Source organism: Silurus meridionalis, chromosome 10 (genome assembly GCF_014805685.1).
Source record: "Silurus meridionalis isolate SWU-2019-XX chromosome 10, ASM1480568v1, whole genome shotgun sequence".
Classification (NCBI taxonomy): domain Eukaryota; kingdom Metazoa; phylum Chordata; class Actinopteri; order Siluriformes; family Siluridae; genus Silurus; species Silurus meridionalis.
Window position 1 is genome coordinate 21,025,317 of NC_060893.1, and position 18,441 is coordinate 21,043,757.

General features: G+C 38.7%; 1 protein-coding gene and 2 non-coding genes across 4 annotated transcripts; 1 reads left to right on the plus strand and 2 right to left on the minus strand.

Moving 5' to 3' along the window:
• Positions 1 to 1,705: 1,705 nt before the first annotated feature.
• trnaw-cca lies at positions 1,706 to 1,777 on the minus strand. The gene has a single exon. It is a non-coding gene; the product is annotated as a tRNA-Trp (tRNA).
• A 1,197-nt stretch (positions 1,778 to 2,974) lies between these two features.
• trnaw-cca lies at positions 2,975 to 3,046 on the minus strand. Its single transcript has one exon. It is a non-coding gene; the product is annotated as a tRNA-Trp (tRNA).
• An 889-nt stretch (positions 3,047 to 3,935) lies between these two features.
• On the plus strand, positions 3,936 to 17,686 carry LOC124392426 (heterogeneous nuclear ribonucleoprotein R-like). 2 transcript variants are annotated; one of them, XR_006927156.1, is made up of 15 exons: positions 3,936 to 4,132; positions 5,764 to 5,921; positions 6,223 to 6,341; positions 6,448 to 6,555; positions 6,644 to 6,757; positions 7,048 to 7,224; positions 7,381 to 7,516; positions 7,727 to 7,932; positions 8,022 to 8,171; positions 8,290 to 8,411; positions 8,590 to 9,231; positions 13,736 to 13,807; positions 16,193 to 16,256; positions 16,423 to 16,561; positions 17,415 to 17,686. XR_006927156.1 is itself a non-coding variant. In XM_046859461.1 (12 exons), exons 2-11 carry the CDS (start codon positions 5,768 to 5,770, stop codon positions 9,200 to 9,202), a joined length of 1,899 nt encoding a protein of 632 aa, XP_046715417.1. In that variant the 5' UTR covers positions 3,937 to 4,132; positions 5,764 to 5,767; the 3' UTR covers positions 9,203 to 9,231; positions 9,380 to 10,217. The 2 variants fall into 2 exon arrangements, 1 of the variants encoding a protein (XP_046715417.1); XM_046859461.1 differs by lacking the exons at positions 13,736 to 13,807; positions 16,193 to 16,256; positions 16,423 to 16,561; positions 17,415 to 17,686 and adding an exon at positions 9,380 to 10,217 and having other exon boundaries at positions 3,937 to 4,132.
• Positions 17,687 to 18,441: the final 755 nt, after the last annotated feature.

The window sequence follows — 18,441 nt, forward strand, 5'->3', positions numbered from 1 at the left end:
CTTTGTGAATCTTCCCAACTTTCTGAATGAGCTTCGTTTCACCTTTTTCTACCACATTATGTCCTTCCATTCAACTTTTCATTAATGTGCTTGGATACAGCACTCTGAACAGCAGCTTCTTTAGTGATGACCATTTAAAGATGTTTTTGGGTTTTCATTAGCCATAATGATCAAAATTTAAAAAAACTAAACACTTGAAATATATCAGTCTGTGTGTGATGAATCTATATATTATACAAGTTTCACTTTTCGTATTGAATTACTAAAATAAATACACTCTTTAATGATATTAGAATTTATTGAGATGCTCCTGTACTTATAGACTCTAATGACTAATGAATGAGTAGATGAATAAGCTTTATAAACCATTAAGTTGCAGAAGTACCAGGTAAAACGTTTTAAAGAAATAATATATTATATTTGTGTAATGATGTTTGTAAATACAGGTCAAGTCAAGTCAAGAGTCAAGAAGCTATTATTGTCGTTTCAATTATATATAGCTGATGCAGTACACAGTGAAATGAAACAACGTTCCTCCAGAACCCAGGTGCTACATACAACAACAATCACAGAAACAGAAAAACACAGGGCCAAGAACTAGTGGAAAGATCGTCGCCACATAAAGTGCATGTGTGCAACTGGTGCAAACAGTGCAAAAGACAAAACAAGACAGTGCAAGACAACACAGGACAGTGCAGGACAATACACAATACACAAAATAGCTCTGCCAGTAAACCTGTCGTAACAAAATAAGGTGAGAAACAAGTAAAAAAGGTCAAATTACTGTTCATTGCTGCCATATCAGTCTTATAACATGGCCTAACTTGTGTCCTGACTGTTCCATAACATTGAAAGTAACTGTAAACGGATTAAAAGTACACCTTTGTATCTGTTAATAAATTTCACTGATCTTATTGCTGTGGTTTAAGGGGGCTGCTGTCAATTGCGCCAATCCTGGAATCCGCATAGGACCTCGTGTGTAAACAGAATTGTGCAGTTCAACAATAGCAGCAATCAAAATAAAGTGAACAGTGGCAGAAAGATGTTGGCAGAATATTGTGCAAAAAAAAACAAATCCCGAAATATGTGCAAAAAACGGCATGTAAACATTTTGTGGTAATGATTAGTGTGAGTGGTACTGAATGATGGGTATGTGAAGTGTATGATGTGTGTTGAGTCCGGTTTGTACGAAGTGTATGATGTGTGTTGAGTCTGCTTTGTACAGATCAGTCACACAAAGTGAGTATGAGTGTGTGTTGAGTCCGGTTTGTGCGGATTAGTCACACAATTGTGTGTAAGTGTGTGTGAGAGAGAGTTCAGTTCAGATGTTTGTTGAGGAGCCTGATGGCTTGAGGAAAGAAACTGTTACACAATCTGGATGTGGCGGCCCGAATGCTTCAGAACCGCTTCCCTGATGGCAGGAGAGTAAAAAGTGTGTGTGACGGGTGTGTGGGGTCGTCCACAATGCTGTTTGCTTTGTGACTGTACATGAGGTGCACCAGTGAGTAGTATTAATAAAAAGAGAGAATGAAAGTACATGATCGTATTAGTGCCATCAGATGGACAGGTTACAGACTGTAAGCTGTAGGTGTATGGATGTGGTGAGAGAAGACATGCAGGCAGTTGGGGTGAAAGAGGCAGATGTAGAGAACATTGGGGTGTGGAGACGAATGATTCGCTTTTTTTCTAGGTGAGTAATAAAGTTTGACCCCGACGTGATTTGAACACGCAACCTTCTGATCTGGAGTCAGACGCGCTACCGTTGCGCCACGAGGTCTCCAGGTTTGGCGCAATTGACAGCAATCGAGTATATTGCACACAAGCGTCTGTTACACCATACAATGAAATTCTTCATCCCTGAATCCTCCAGACAGCCTATGACCTAAATTAAGGATATAAAGAAACCAGACAAAGACACAAAACATAAATTAGATATGTAGAAAGTTATAGTAGTGAAAAAATAAAAAAAACAGAATTGTGCGCATGTATAAAGTGTGCAGTGTGTGATGTAACATCCTAGAACGTCATTTGCAAAATGGGGTAGATTGGGCACATTGATGTATTCTTATTCTTAACAATATTTAACCTGCATCTAGAAATCACACACACACACACACACACACACACACACACACACACACACACACACACACACACACACTACTTTTAATCGACAGTCTGTAACTTGGCCACCAGATGGCGATATGATCATGTACTTTCATTCTCTCTTTTTATTATTAATATTAATACTAATACCTTACTATCTTGTGTTTTGTGTATTTGTGTATTTGTCCCACACTGTCGTCTGTGTGTTGTCTGTGTGCACTGTTTTTTGTCGGTTGCACACGATGCACTTTATGTGGTGAGGATCTTACTTTTTGTCCTTGCTCTGTGTTTTGTTATGTAGCTTTATGTTGGGTGATGTACCACCAGGGTTCATTTCACTGCGTACTGCATCAGCTATATATGATAGAAATGACAATAAAAGCTTCTTGACTTGAGTTGACTTGACTTACTACTCACTGGTGCACCTCATGTACAGTTACTTAGGTTCTCACCTCTATTTAAAGTCATGTACACAGAACAATGTTATTATTTGCAGATTATTACCTGGTACTTAAGTGAGTTAGTGGTTCACAAAACTCATTTATCTACTCATCCATTAGTCATTAGAGTCTATATGTCTATTTATAGCTTAACTTGATTTGACTTAAAATACATAGTACTTGTTAGGGTTGTGCTGTTGTAGTAAAATAATCAACAGCAGGGTGGTGATGTGATGCATCTTAACACAATTATTCTCATATCGTGTTTGTTTGTTTGTTTTCGCTCTTGAACCACATTAATGAAATGTATGAATAAATAAGAAGGCAGGATGAAAGATAAAGCCGGATGGGATTCTCCCTCTGTGCTGGTTTGAGAAAGTGCACATTTTTTGTTGTTTGGGATTTTTTTCTAGGTGAGTAATAAAGTTTGACCCCGACGTGATTTGAACACGCAACCTTCTGATCTGGAGTCAGACGCGCTACCGTTGCGCCACGAGGTCCGGTGCGGATTCCAGGATTGGCGCAAGTGACAGCAGCCCCCTTAAACCACATCAATAAGATCAGTGAATTTTATTAATAGATATAAAGGTGTACTTTTAATCCGTTTATTGTTTAATAATACTGAGAACTTCATCCCGTTCATGGTTCATACCCACTCATGTGTGTTTGCTCAATTCCAGATAAATTTCCTTCTAATAAACTGACTTCTTCCAAAAGGGTTTTCTACTAGATGTTTAAACACGGCTATGGGGATTTGTAATCATTGACCTACATGAGAAAGAACAAGCATTAACGTTGGGTGAGAAGGTCTGGGGTTCTCTGCTAAATTAATCAACACCTTCTGATCAAGGTGCTTTAGTGATCTTCTCTTATTGGAAGGACAACTGTTCTTTTTTGCATCCAGGGGAATGATCAATTTACTGATCAATTGACGGATTCTAGAACAGGAGTCTGCGCATGCGCATTTTCCTCTCTCTCGCGCGCTTACCCCATGACGACTTTGGGGGTGGGGGGAATTCAATTCCATTTCGACAATGCGACAGGGACCCACTTACGCCTTTCCCCTCGCGTTTATACATAATTCTACACATAAAAAACAGTCTGATTTCCCCTGTAGGTAATAAATAACAGTACACGAAAATAATCCGGAGATTAAACCGGTTCGATATTAACCCGCGTTATATACAAGCGAAAGAGAGAAGGCGAGGGGAGGGAGGTGAATTTGCGATGTGGGCGTGTCGGATTCGGGACCGAGCCACGGGATTGGCTGGGGCCTTCGGCGCCGCGCGAGGGCGTGACGTCGCCCGGGCTGCGCGAGCGAGCGTGTGCGCGCGCGCGTTCGTGTGCTCGTCTGTGTGTGCGTGGTCTTCGTGCGCGCGCGCGCGAGCGAGCTTCTCGTGGATCGCCAGTTTCCGCACGCGCTCATTCACGCTTCCTGTGTGGCTTTTCTCTCCCCCCCCTTCTCTCTCTCTCGGTTTTTTTTTTCTGCCGAAGAAGAAGGAGAAATAAAAGAGCGTCGTTTTGAGGTGTTTCAGCAGCGCGACTGTCGCTCCGTGGGAGGAAAAGAAATAACCATAACTATATCGGTGAGCTACTTATAAGAATATATATATAAATCGATATATTTAATTGTAAAATTTTGGCGGTTGGTCGGTTTGAACCTGTGAAAGGATTTTCACGGCTAGGCCGCGGCTAACACGCTGCAAGCTAACACGACTTAGCCGCGTTGCGAGCTGCCCCAGACAGCAGCCCTGTTTCCTCTAAAATGTTTTAAAAGCTATATTACTTATTATATATTCATTTTATCTTTCATTCAATCAGAATAGGAAAGAACAGTGTCGGGTTTTTTTCGGAGGTGCCCGGATGTAGTATAATGGCGGCTCTCGGGTTGTTGATGCTAGCTAGCGCGGTATGGCGCTCGTTTTGCTAAGCTGTGTGGTGAGGTGAAAGGAAGACCCTTCTATACGAACGTATCGACGCATTTAATCGGAAATACCTATTTAATGCTTGTTATAGAGATTTCGGGCTCTCGTCAGATATAGAACAGGACAGCGGTGTAGCTCGGCTGACTAGCCGTCGACCCTTCGCGTGCTCCTGAATGTTAGCAAGCGAGTTGCGCGCGCGCGCTGGTGGTTGTTGTTTTTTTTGTTTACGTTTCTTCGAGTTTATTTGACTGTGTCGATGAGAGAACGATGTCTGAGCACTGTAAACGATGAATAGTGTGTGTTTTAACCAAACGCGAGCGTTTCGCATATATTTGTTGTACCGTTTTAACCCAGACCGTGCTTTTTTGTTTTGTCTGGGAAGGGGGCGGGAACGCTGTAGCGCGCGCTTGGCTGCCTGTGTAGGGTTCACAAACTTTTGCATAAAAAAAACAATAATACCTTTAATGCTACTTGCAGATTGTAATAACAAAACTGTCGACTTTAGCTGTTGGTCGAGTTACTTATTTTTCACTGTAAATTATTGTTCATACTTTTTTTTTAATTTTTTTTATTTAATGATCCATTTAATCAGCAATATACAATATAAAAATGGTTTGGTGTTAGTTTATAGTAAAACTCGTTGCAGATCCACAAGTTCAAGATGGAGCTCTTCATATATCCCCTAATCTATGAAACACTACATCCAGAAACACCATGCTCCCTGGAACACAGTAAACGTCTACATTCTCACAGAAGATATAATAAGCCCATATCCAACCACTGCTGCCCCCTTCGACTTTTGTGTACACCATGGACCCTTGGGTGACCTTTGGACCTATCTATAGATTTTTAGTCATGTTAAGTTTCAATTCGATCAATGATTCTTTATGGATTTCCAAAGCTGCCGTTAAGTCCTTTCGACTCGATCTCAATTTATTTGTAATGTATTCATCTAAACCGTTTAGATTTGTGTGTATATAGCAAACAAAAAAGATAAGAGAATAAAAATATAATTGTACACTAATGGTGTTTATTGATTTGTCGTTAAAAGACAGATGCCGGGTGGCAGGATCTGGTACTACTTCTGTACCCTATCCCAGCAGTGCCACTTTGTTCTGTATATCTAGTTGTTGTCTCATGTAAAACTTTAAACCCGAACAGCCTAGAGTGAGAGGGAGATGTAAACTTTTTTGCAATATAGATGAAAACCTGTGAAGTAAAGAAACTACATTAAGAAAAATATCTATTCATTTTATTAACATTTCATTACTTTTTGTTTTCTTCTCTCTCAGAGGAATGGCTGCTGAAGTGAATGGCAGCTCTGCTCCTGCAAAAGAAGAAGAGGAGCCAATGGACGTCTCTGCGACACATACAGAGACCTACCAGACCCTCATTGATGCTGGACTTCCCCAGAAAGTAGCGGAGAGCCTGGACAACATCTTCCAGACTGGTGAGCTGGTTATTATGCACAAATACACCTTTAATGTACATTTAGTCTGTTTACATGTCTTACAGGAAGAAAATAGCTTTATGTACACACAAGCAAGAGCAAACAATGATTCAAAGTTTCTGAATTGCTTTGTGTTTACATTAATATAGACCTAAAGCAGATTAATTTTGTTATATATATATATATATATATATATATATATATATATATATATATATAATTTTTCTTTTTTTTTTTTTTTGGGTAAATGCACCCAGTGGTGCTATAACTGGTATGAACAGTTTGTTCATGTATGCTGCAGGTTTGGTGGCTTATGCTGACCTTGATGAGCGGGCATTAGATGCGCTGCGGGAGTTTAATGAAGAGGGAGCTCTGTCTGTACTGCAGCAATTTAAAGAGAGCGATTTGTCTCATGTCCAGGTGAGGCTTTCCGTTATTATCTTTAAACCCAAAACCTGCATGCGATTCCTTTGCTTAGTGTAAAGCGAATCATTTTTGTTCCTCTGGCTTCTATGATTCCTTGCAGAATAAGAGCGCTTTCCTTTGTGGTGTTATGAAGACATACAGACAGAGGGAAAAACAAGGCAGCAAAATACAGGAATCCACAAAAGGCCCTGACGAGTCAAAGATAAAGGTGAATTAGGGTTATAGGTGAACAAGCATTGCTTATTCATGAATCGCATTCCGGTCTCACATCGATGGTGTCACTGCCTTGCCTTTAGGCTTTGCTGGAGAGGACAGCATATACCTTGGATGTCACTACAGGCCAGAGGAAATATGGTGGCCCTCCCCCAGAGTCTGTCTTCTCAGGCACACAGCCTGGTATTGGCACTGAGGTAACATTTTTCAACGGTGTTCTGATAATCTGCACAACACAAATGGAAAACAGTTAGGATATGCAGGGCAATGCTTTTGGGTGGTTTAAAAGTGTATGAGGGTAGCTTAATAGTCTGATTCAGAGCAAAATGAATGTTAGGATTTCACACTACATCTAATTATATGCTTAAACACTATTTAAGTCTTTGATTTAAATAGATCAGTGACTACTGTTCTTTGTATACCTTGATACAGCTATGTTACGTTTTTTTTAATTTATTTTTTTACTTTGTACCCCGTGTTTATATAGGTGTTTGTGGGAAAAATTCCTCGGGACTTGTATGAAGATGAGCTGGTTCCACTGTTTGAGAAGGCTGGGCCTATATGGGACCTGAGGTTAATGATGGACCCTCTGTCCGGACAGAACCGCGGCTACGCATTCATCACCTTTTGCAGCAAAGACGCTGCACAGGAGGCTGTCAAACTGGTAAGCATGTAAAACACTAAAATAATTTTCTATGTAAAAAGCTAAGAACTCGATTTGAGTGTATAATCTGAATTGAATATGCATGTTCGGTTCAAATTGTGCACACAGTTAACACAAAGTCTTGTTGCTGAAACGTATGTATAATCTTTCTTTCAGTGTGATAATTATGAGATCAGGCCAGGGAAGTATTTGGGCGTCTGCATCTCTGTAGCCAACAACAGGCTCTTTGTGGGCTCCATTCCAAAGAACAAGACTAGGGAGAGCATCCTGGAAGACTTTGGCAAAGTGACAGGTCAGAACAGACACCCTGCGTCCATCTAAATTCTTCAATGCACCAAAAGCCACCAATAATTACTATTATAACGGTCAATTATATTATGATTGCTATGATCATTATTATTTTTAATTCCCAGTCATTTATATTATAGTTTAAAAAAAAAAAGGTTTTAGTTTTTTGCTAAATTCATAGAAGATATCTTGTGTGCTTGCATGCCTGTTCCAGAGGGTCTACAAGAAGTGATTCTGTACACACAAGCTGACGACAAGAAGAAGAACCGAGGTTTCTGCTTTCTAGAATATGAGGACCACAAGTCAGCAGCACAGGCACGCCGCCGCCTCATGAGTGGCAAAATTAAGGTGTGGGGCAACCCGGTGACCGTGGAGTGGGCCGATCCAGTCGCAGAGCCTGACCCTGAGGTTATGGCAAAGGTGGGTTTTATTTTAAAGATTTTTAAAGAGTTCATGTGTCAATTTATTTAAAAGAAGATTCCTCTAATGGTTTGCGTTTGCTTGTTCAGGTGAAGGTGCTGTTTGTCCGTAAACTAGCCACTTCTGTCACAGAGGAATTGTTAGAGAAGACCTTCTCACAGTTTGGAAAACTGGAGCGTGTTAAGAAACTGAAAGATTATGCATTCGTTCACTTTGAGGAGCGGGATGCTGCTGTTAAGGTAATCGAATTAGTAAAGTAGTTGTAAAGCATTTGCTTTATTGAACCTGCCAGATTCATTTAAAGAGCAAGAACATGTAATGCACTAAACAACTGAGTTCTCTGGGTTTTTGTTTCAGGCCATGGATGAAATGAATGGCAAAGAGCTTGGAGGAGAGGAGATTGAGATTGTCTTGGCTAAGCCTCCAGATAAGAAGAGGAAAGAGCGGCAAGCTGCCCGACAGACCAGCAGAAACACAGGGTGGGACTGCACAAGCGAGCTGACGAAACGCTTTGTTAAAAGACTAGAAACCGGTTTACTCAAATGAGAGAATGTGCATAAACAGCCATTTGTTTGTTTCTAAATTCAATGTTCTTACATTACATAGACCATTTACACTTCAGAATTCTTATCATTTTGCCTTTTGTCATCTATGCAGGTATGATGATTACTACTACTACCCTCCACCTCGTATGCCACCCCCAGGCCGCGGCCGTGGCCGAGGTGGTCGTGGTGGCTATTCTTACCCACCCGATTACTACGGCTATGAAGAATACTATGACGACTACTACGGTTATGATTACCATGACTACCGTGGTGGCTACGATGATCCCTACTATGGCTATGAAGAAGTGTACCCTATAAGGGGACGTGGCAACCGTGGGAGCCGTGGAGCTCCGCCCCCTCCCAGAGCACGCGGGGTTCCCCCAGCACGTGGCAGAGGTGGCTACGCACCGAGGGGAGGCGCTCCCATGGGGGCAGGCCGTGGAGGACGAGGTGGTGGACGAGGTGGCCCTTTTCAGTCGCCTAGGGGTGGACGTGGTACCAGGGGTGCCCGTGGGAACCGCGGCGGCAACGTGGGCGGCAAGAGAAAGGCAGATGTGTTCAACCAACCGGATTCCAAACGACGCCAGACAACCAATCAGCAGAACTGGGGGTCGCAACCTATCGCTCAACAACCGCTACAGCAAGGGGGCGATTACTCCAGCAACTACTACAGCAACGACACCCTGGAGTTCTCCCAGGATTCCTATGGGCAGCAGTGGAAGTAGACGACACACACATCACCCCCCATAAAAAGGTATTTGGCAACAGTAAGAAAAAAAAAATCACCATAAATAAAACTCAACTCAAACACGCTCCCACCGTCCTCCTTTAAAAAAGAAAAACACACTCAGACTTTGATTGGCTGGCAGTGTTTGACTTCTATTCTCCTTCTCCCTCCGTAGAGTATGTCAGTGACACAATAAGGACACGCCCCAGAATTGGCTTCACAAATCCTGATTGGCTGAAAGTACGTTTTGGCTGAAGACAAGAATGTATCTGTTCCTCCTCCTTCCCCTGATTGGTTTGCTCTCTCTGTCTCTCACACACACACACACACACACACACACACACACACCAAATGACTGGGACATTTTTGTCTTAAATCATGCTCCACTTTTATCCCTTCCATTTGTTCTTTGTTTTAAAAGCCAGCAATGAACATTTTAAAGAAACAAGGACTTCGACTTCTAAAAGAAAAAATAAAAGAAAAAAAGAGAAAAAATCTGTGCGTTTAAAATCATGAAATGGTCATGCAGAAAGTTCCTGTCCAAACATTCATTCAACCCTCCCTTCCCTCCCCTTCAACACATCCATACTGTACACCCTCTTATTACTCCCAATCTCTTTTACTCTCTTTCTCTCGTTCTGTGGTTTTCTGATAGTGGCATAGGGTCTTGCTTGTAAATAATTGCTATAACTAGAGCTTCATTTTCCTTTTTTTGTCTTTTTTTCGGAAGTGGAGAAAAGAATCCACGGGAAGGAGAAGAAGTTTTGTAGCTGGAAGTACCGTTTAAGTGTGTGTTTAGCATTTCTAGAAGTAGTTAAATTGTGTTTTTTAAAACCTGGCATAACTTCAGACATATATTTTTTCTTTTTTTTGAAATTTGCTCGTTAGGACTTTGGTTTGGCTCACCTTAAGAGCCATGACAGTTTGTTCTCTGATGTTTGTATTTATAACTTTTATTTTTTGTTTGTTCCGTTTCAATAAAAACCTCATCCGAGCAACAATTGGTCAAGTAACTTGAAAGTCAATGTTTGTGATTTTTGTAAATTCATTTAGATTGTACCATTCATCATTGCTTAAGAACAAAAACACACCTGAATCAAATCATAATTTAAGTGCATCAATTTTGGCTAAATTCCTTTTATTTTGATTTTTTTTTAGCTTTCAGGAGGAATTGCATTTTCTTTCCTCGCTGATGCTGTATGAACATTAAAGTGCTACATAGTCTAATGTCTATTTTTTTTTTTTTTATTGTTAATGCATTAACTTTTCAGGTGCAGGTTTTACAAAACTGTCTAACAGCAGCACATACAGTGTTAAAACAGGGTTTTTGCAAAGGTCTGATCCAGACTTTCAAGTAACTCATTTACTGACCTGGTCCAAACTATAACTGATGGGAATTGGATCGTTTCATTTGGAAATAGAAAGCTTTAATATTGTCTCATGACGGAGCGGTCCTTATTTATCAAAGGTGCATGCATTCAGGCCTGATCACAAAACAAACCATTTAGACATGATTCATTAATTTTGTCTTAACTATATTTCTAACGTCTGTAGCACATACAGTTTACCATCATGATGTGATCACGTTGATGTGCAGTTGAATTATTAAATCTCACCACCATTAGTACACGCAGCAAGTAGGAAATAATGATTTGTCATTTATGTAAAAAATGTAAATAAAGCAGTCATCTCATAGTAAAGTCTATGAATCAGTGGCTCACATGTGTAGCCTTATTAACCCATTCTGCTAATTATGAATTGGAAGGATTATAAATAAATAAATAAAGCAAACAAAAAATGGCCCTTTTTTTTCGCATTCGTTTCGTATGTCCGTACAAATCTGCATCCATACTGCACTAAAATCTTTTCACTGCTATGCATCTTTGATGAATAAGCATCAGGTTTGTAAAGTTTTCCACATAGTTTTTCATTCATGTGACCACCTGAAAGCGTAAGTCATGCATCGGTCTCCTTGCGCAACATGGCTTCAGGCATTTATCATCACTAAAGTGGAATAAGTTATAAAATGTCCTAAAAAAATAGCAAGAACCCTGTATATTACTGTTATTTGCTTCAGGCTGTCTATCATCAATTTGCACATACAGCGGATATAAAATGTCTACTCAGCCCTGTCTAAATAGAAGTTAAACAAAAGATCAGAGTGTGTGATCCATCTCTCAACAAAATTTGGGTTAAAAACAAACCAAGACATGGATGCATACGTGTGCACACCTCCTTATCTAATACTTGGATAAAGTATTTGTACAATTGAAATGTGCAACCTTAATTCCACTCTTCCCATTTTAGTAGGATTTAGATCAAAGATCTTGTGTAGGCTGTTCCAAAATATTCATCTGACACTGTTCTCTTATTGACTTGTCCTTTTTGCCAAAATGGATTGGAGATTGCTTTAATTCTCAATTTGTCTAATTGATGCAACAGTGTTGGCTCAAAGGTAAAGATGTTGAACTTCTGATTGGAAGGTTCCAAGATGCCACTGCTGGGTCCATAATCCTCAGATGCTGTGAGATTATATATGAGAGATCTCAAGTAGCTCTGGATAAGGGAGTTGTCACCAGACATATGTTTTAGAATGATGGCTAAATAAAATCCTTCTTGGACGTCTCATCAGTCCATAGCATGTTTTGCAATTCTGAGTTTAACGCCACCCTAAACCCCAACCATGATATGTATGATATATTTAAGTTTTTGATCTAATGTTTTACACCCCAAAACCCTGCAGATTTAACAGGCACGTGTAGACCTTTTATATACACTCGAAGCTAAATGTGAAGAATTCAGTTATTTTTGCCACATACTCACATGATCTAAAATTCTGTCCTTATTAGTAAATAGCTGATAGGTCTGTTTGTCTATCAGGGTGGTCACAGCTTTTTAGGGCAAGAACTGAATTGATATTAAGAGCCCATGTTTTAAATATTCATGTGTACAGGACTGAATTCAGGACACCGTTTGTAGGTAAAGTACACAGTCAACCCTTTACCTCAAACACATCCTTTTGCTTCTTTAACTTTGTACTGGAACTGGTTAGAGACTCTGAAGTTCTTAGAGATGGGCGATATGATGTATTTGTCTATCTTGATCTAGCCATCTTGATCTGTCTTGATCTTTGTCTATCTGTATTTGAATCTATGTATTCATTTCTCAATCTATTTCTGATGCACTAATGTATCAGCGTGTGTGTACGTACACACACATCCTGATACATTAGTGCATCAGAAAAAGTGCATCAGAAATATTCACAAAGGTAAAAATTATAAATATCATTTATATTTTACCTTTGTCTAGAAAAATGTAAAAAAAAAAAAAAAAAAAAAAAAATTACATAATAAATTTTAGGAGCTGAAAGGGTAGTTTTTTTTTTATTATAACATTTAACATTATGAAACAATACCTCAATTATTTGTATGTTGTCATATCATATATCGCCCAGCCCTAATAGATTTTTTATATACAGTACAGACCAAAAGTTTGGACACACCTTCTCATTCAAAGAGTTTTCTTTATTTTCATGACTATGAAAATTGTAGATTCACAATGATGGCATCAAAACTATGAATTAACACATGTGGAATTATATATGGAATTATATACATAACAAAAAAGTGTGAAACAACTGAAAAATGTCATATTCTAGGTTCTTCAAAGTAGCCACCTTTTGCTTTGATTACTGCTTTGCACACTCTTGGCATTCTCTTGATGAGCTTCAAGAGGTAGTCACCTGAAATGGTCTTCCAACAGTCTTGAAGGAGGTTCTCGAGAGATGCTTGGCACTTGTTGGCCCTTTTGCCTTCACTCTGCGGTCCAGCTCACCCCTAAACCATCTCGATTGGGTTCAGGTCCGGTGACTGTGGAGGCCAGGTCATCTGGCGCAGCACCCCATCACTCTCCTTCTTGGTCAAATAGCCCTTGATGCCTTCAGTGTGACTCTACAATTTTCATAGTCATGAAAATCAAGTGAACTCTTTGAATGAGAAGGTGTGTCCAAACTTTTGGTCTGTACTGTATATATTTTATTCTATTTCTATTGTGTGTAGATGTCCTGTTTGTTAGTTCCAGTGCAAGAGCAAAGATGCAGACTGAGTAACTGTTTGGGATAAGAGGAGGGTTGTGTATGTTAGATTTCTGTCATTTCAGGATCTTAATCCGCTAAACTATCAGGAATAATCTTACAAGGCGAAGTCCATTTGAATTTGTAAGGAGGTGATTTTGGACTGAAATGTGAAAGTGCTTACAGTTACGCCACCTGCTACAGTCGTGCAAATTTTACTCTCTAGTGCTGCTGCTTATGTCTGCCGGATTTAAACCTCTTGTAAATAATCCAAGATGTGCGTATTGGATTATTATCACTTCGTCTTGAATCAGTCTCGGCTTGCGTTTCTGTCTAATCGATGTGGTCTGCACCCCTGCATTGTGTGTGGTGGTAAGTGTGAAGTGTGTGTGCTGCTGTCATCTCCACAGTGTGTATGTGTTTGGTAAGTGTTTGTCCCTTTGTATCTGACTTATCCAGGTATCGGCGCAAGAGAGAGAGCCGTTGCTAGCTTGAGGAACACACCAGAACTGTGTTCTTCTCCAGCAGGGGGTGAGCTGGTCTTTCACACTCTCTCTCTCTCTCTCTCTCTCTCTCTCTCTCTCTCTCTCTCTCTCTCCGCTTACACTCACACTTTCTAGCTCAAATTCTGTTTGTTTTGGTTTTTCTTAAACTGTTCTGTTTCGGTCTCTCTCTTTCTCCCTCTCTCTCGCTTACACTCTCACACTTTCTAGCTCAAATTCTGTTTTTCGGTTTTTCTTGTTCTCTCTCTTCTCTCTCTCTCTCTCTCTCTCTCTCTCTCTCTCTCTCTCTCTCTCTGTGTGTGTAAAAATTGGCCATCCCAACGTTACTTCTGCATTTATTTTGACCGATTGGCTGATCGTCCTGTGGTGCTTACGGTTGCTCTGCAGAAATACATACATGCAGGATATTGACACGTGCCTAAAGGATTTCCCCCTGCACATAATTTATCATAAAATAATTCATCATAAACAAAAATCATAAATAAATCCAACAAATGTATCTGAAAATCATTAAAAAAAATTGTAATGTAATGATGGGACGTAATTATTTAATTTTATGCTTAAAAAAAAAAAAAGTATGAAGGTGTAATGCTTCTTTGGTTTTAACATTACAGCTGTATTATCAGTCAGGAACAGCTTAAAAAAAAGTCCAGGTTCTATTTGATTTTTCTACAAGTTGTTGAATATCCACTTGGGCTGATTTGAGTACAGACCAACTCTCTATTTAAAGATTTTCAAATTTTCTTCACCATTAACATAATTTGTCGTGTTTTAACACTTTTTTGTTTTCTTTCAGACAAAAAAAAAAAACAAGTTTTTGACTACTTTTTTTTTGGCATAAAATAAACTAAAGGCTGACTTTTTGCTTGTTTGGCTTTGGCTAATTTTGGAAAAATAAGGACCAGCATCAGCTCTCATTAAAGGTCACTGAAAAGCTGTATTAGTCAAAGAACACTCAAAATACATTTTAGAAACAATCTAATTTATTGTATACGGTATGTTTCAATGAACTAGATGTTTAAAAATAAAACTGCATTAGTTAAGCAGATCAGTCATGTCTTGTATTTATTTTTAATTATAAAATTATTAATGAGGGGGAACCAACTTTAATTTTGATAAAATGTCTGTTATGATGCAACATCCATTTTCAGCCCACGGCTCTTAAATTTTATTTTCACCTTTTCCTGGCGAAGGGCTTGGGCTGCTCTAGAGAATATGCAAATTAAGCAAGAACGTGTTTATTAGTTAATATCGAGCCCATATTGTGTGAGGAAATTGTTCCAGATCTTCTATCCACAACTGCTTTCCTGTGTTATTGGTGGTGACCTAAAACACTAGTGGAATTGGGGGAAATAGTTATTTTCAATGTTAGTTGTCCCAAACGAATGTGACTACAGAGACGCTCCCCACCATACGAATGAGTTACGTTCCGAACAACTGGAAACGCTATAAATATTATCAAAGAAACAATAAAATATACTTAAACAAATCAAAATACAGTATACAATATTTTGTATTAAGTAGTAAATTTTTTTTTTTATTATTTCACTTAAAAAAAAATTCATTCGCCCGAGTCCAGTGCACATCATGTTGACTCGTTACGGTCTAAATTACGGAATAAATTACACTTTGAAGACAGGTTTGTTCGTATCTGTGAAAGTTTGTAAAGTGTCTGTATTCAGCATTTGTGGCTGCACAGTGTACTTGTAGGCACAAGACTGAGTAGTGGACAAAAACAGTGCCTGTGCTTTATATGAACTTCCTAATGGAAATTAGAGAATCTAATAGAAATTGGAATAAATAAATAGCTGTAATGTTGAATGAGAATCATAAATGCACTGTAAACATAAAAAAAAAATATATATATATGTATATACACACACACACACTTTTTCATTAATTAATTGCGATTTATATCATTAATTATAAATTCATAATTAATTTTTTAACTATTTCTGGAAAATATCTCATTTGTGTTGCACATGAAACAATGACAAATGTAAATGAGAAACTTGTGGATGTGTTTGAGGGTTAAAAGAAAAATAAAATCCAGATCTTTTTTTTTTTTTTTTTTTTTTTTATATAAAAGTATCATGTCGCTTGTTAGGGAAATTGTACACTAATATTGTATAATACATTTTTATACATTGTGATCATTTATCATGGAACCAGTACACTATAGGAGTTGCTGGGCATTGCTTATTTATTTATTTTATTATAATTTTTTAGGCACGTAATTAGGGCACCGTTAAAGGCTTGGAGAAAATAATGCTGATAGTGAGCATTCATGGGTAACAAACGATTTGGGCAAAAAAAAAAAAAAAAAGCCCAAAACAAATTAGACGATCAACTGCTGTTTGTATTGATTACAGTTATGGAGATGAGCAGAACACTGTTTTTGTATGTGATCTAGAAAACTAAAGAGTCTTCCTACAACGAGGGACACCATGTTCAGCATCTCTCCACTTCGAATCAGGGTAAGAATGCTGTGGGGTTTTTTTGTTTGTTTTGTTTATATACACAGTCATTGTGTATGTAGTGTGTGTATGTAAGTATAGCGGTGTTTAATAATCTATGATTAATGTATGTGCCATAATTTGCTGAATTTTAACCTTGTCTTTTCTTTTTATTCTTTTTGTCCAGTGTAAAGTGTTTCCGTGTGAGTCCTGATAATCATACCTAAGGAGCTCTGGCCTGTTCAGAGACATGGAGCTGCTTCAAACGTCTCTGCTTGTGTCTTGTGTGTGGTTTTTCTGCTCATCGGCTCATCTTGCAATGAAGAGTGGGTGCAAAATGTTTGGGTTGACATTAAGATTTAACGAAACGCTCACATATAAATTTTTTTGTTCTGTGTAGAATTTTATATGACTATAGTATTACAGTTTAGTGGTTAAGATAGACTAAATCTATGAATGAAATGTTCAACAAATGTATATACGCTGATCAGACATAAAGGTGGGACCACCTGCCTAATATTGTGTTGGCCCCCCTTTTGCCACTAACAGTCCTGACCTGTCGAGCATCAACACCATTAGCTTCTTCAGCAATGTGAGCTACAGGAGATCGCCTGTTCGGACCACACAGACCAGCCTTCTCTCCCCACGTGCATCATTGAGGCTTAAACTGCCATGATGCCGGTTCACTATTGTTCCTTCCATGGAGCACTTTTTGATAAAAACTGACTTGCAGACCAGGAACATCCCACAAGAGCTGCAGTTTTGGAGATGCTCTGACCCACTCATCTAGACATCACAATTTGTCAAAATCGCTCAAATCCTTACACTTGAAAACATCAACCTTGAAGACAAAATGTTCACTTGCTGCCTGTTATATATCCCACTCACTAACACGTGCCGTAATCAGTGTTCTTCACTTTACTGCTCATAATGTTAAAATGTTATGCCTGGTTGGTGTATGTGCAACTATATTGTGTACCTTTTATTAAGTTATACTTAACACTGAGGATGTCAGGAGACATTCCAAGTAAAATCATAATATAAGAACATCTTATTTGTAATCGTCTCCTCCTGGTGATGTGGTTAACGCTTCTCTCTTCAACCCTGCAGTTTTGAGCTGATATATAAGAATAGAGATTAGTTATGCATTTATTTTAAACGCGTCCTCTTTTCATGCAGGACCCCAGCAGGCCGTGGTGCTGAAAGAGAGGATGAAGCCTGTGTGTGCTTTGGAGCAATGTGTCAGAAGAAACCAGTGAGGAACCCACATATACAATGTGTGAAACTCTGTGCTGTTTTTTTTTTTTCGTAAAATGACCATGTATGTTGTGCTATACGAACAAAATAGAATTGAAACTTGATTGATCATCATTGTCTTCATTGGTGGGGTGCCATGAACCCTAATGCTTGATTCATTAAGATGATGATAATTAAACTTCATGTCCAGCTCATTACATGTTTGAATGTTGTTTTGTTTGGATATCGCTATTAAACAAAAAAGGAGCTTTACTGGAATCTAGATATAATAATTCAGTTATAATTGTACACTAATAAGCAAGCCAGAGATGACTGGATAGAAAGAAACTTCCCTGTAACACCCCAGGCTGAGATGTATTTTGTGTGGGCTCCAGGAACACATGGATGGCAGAGCTGAATGGAAAATGATGTATTAATATAACATGAGGAATATAGTGTAAAAACGAAGCATATATCTATAAAATTAGGAAGCACGATTGTAAAAGACGGCTTATCTGGACATTTTGACTGCATTCTTCCAAACCCAAGAATAATAGCTCTATACCAAAAAATTGCTAAAATAAATAAATCATGCACTTCTGTTGGGTTGGGGATTGTTTTCTGGTCAATTCTGCTCGGTCAAAATGTGTGGATTCATCTGACAATAATGCAGTCAGTAATTCAGATCACATGGTTCATGTTCTAATGTTGCAATACATCTTTTCTATAGATAGATCATTCCCAGGGACTTGTGCATCCTAAATCTAAAGACTAGTAATACACACAATGGTAAAAATGGAAAATAACTATATTTGTGTAGAGAGATGAGTATTAAACTTGTATAGAAGATCCGGGGCTCTGTAACGGTTACACTGCAGGAGTGTTCAGGATTGAGGACTAGTCTCAAGGACTAACACTTTAAGAAATGCAGATTTATGGATAAAGAGGAATGATGCACTTTTTTTTTTTA

Excerpts from the sequence above, each read along its gene's own strand:
- LOC124392426 (XM_046859461.1), top strand. The coding sequence starts at position 5,768 with ATGGCTGCTGAAGTGAATGGCAGCTCTGCTCCTGCAAAAGAAGAAGAG. Across the intron at positions 5,922-6,222 it reads GGACAACATCTTCCAGACTG|GTTTGGTGGCTTATGCTGAC; the intron begins GTGAGCTGGTTA and ends TGTATGCTGCAG. Across the intron at positions 7,517-7,726 it reads AGACTTTGGCAAAGTGACAG|AGGGTCTACAAGAAGTGATT; the intron begins GTCAGAACAGAC and ends TGCCTGTTCCAG.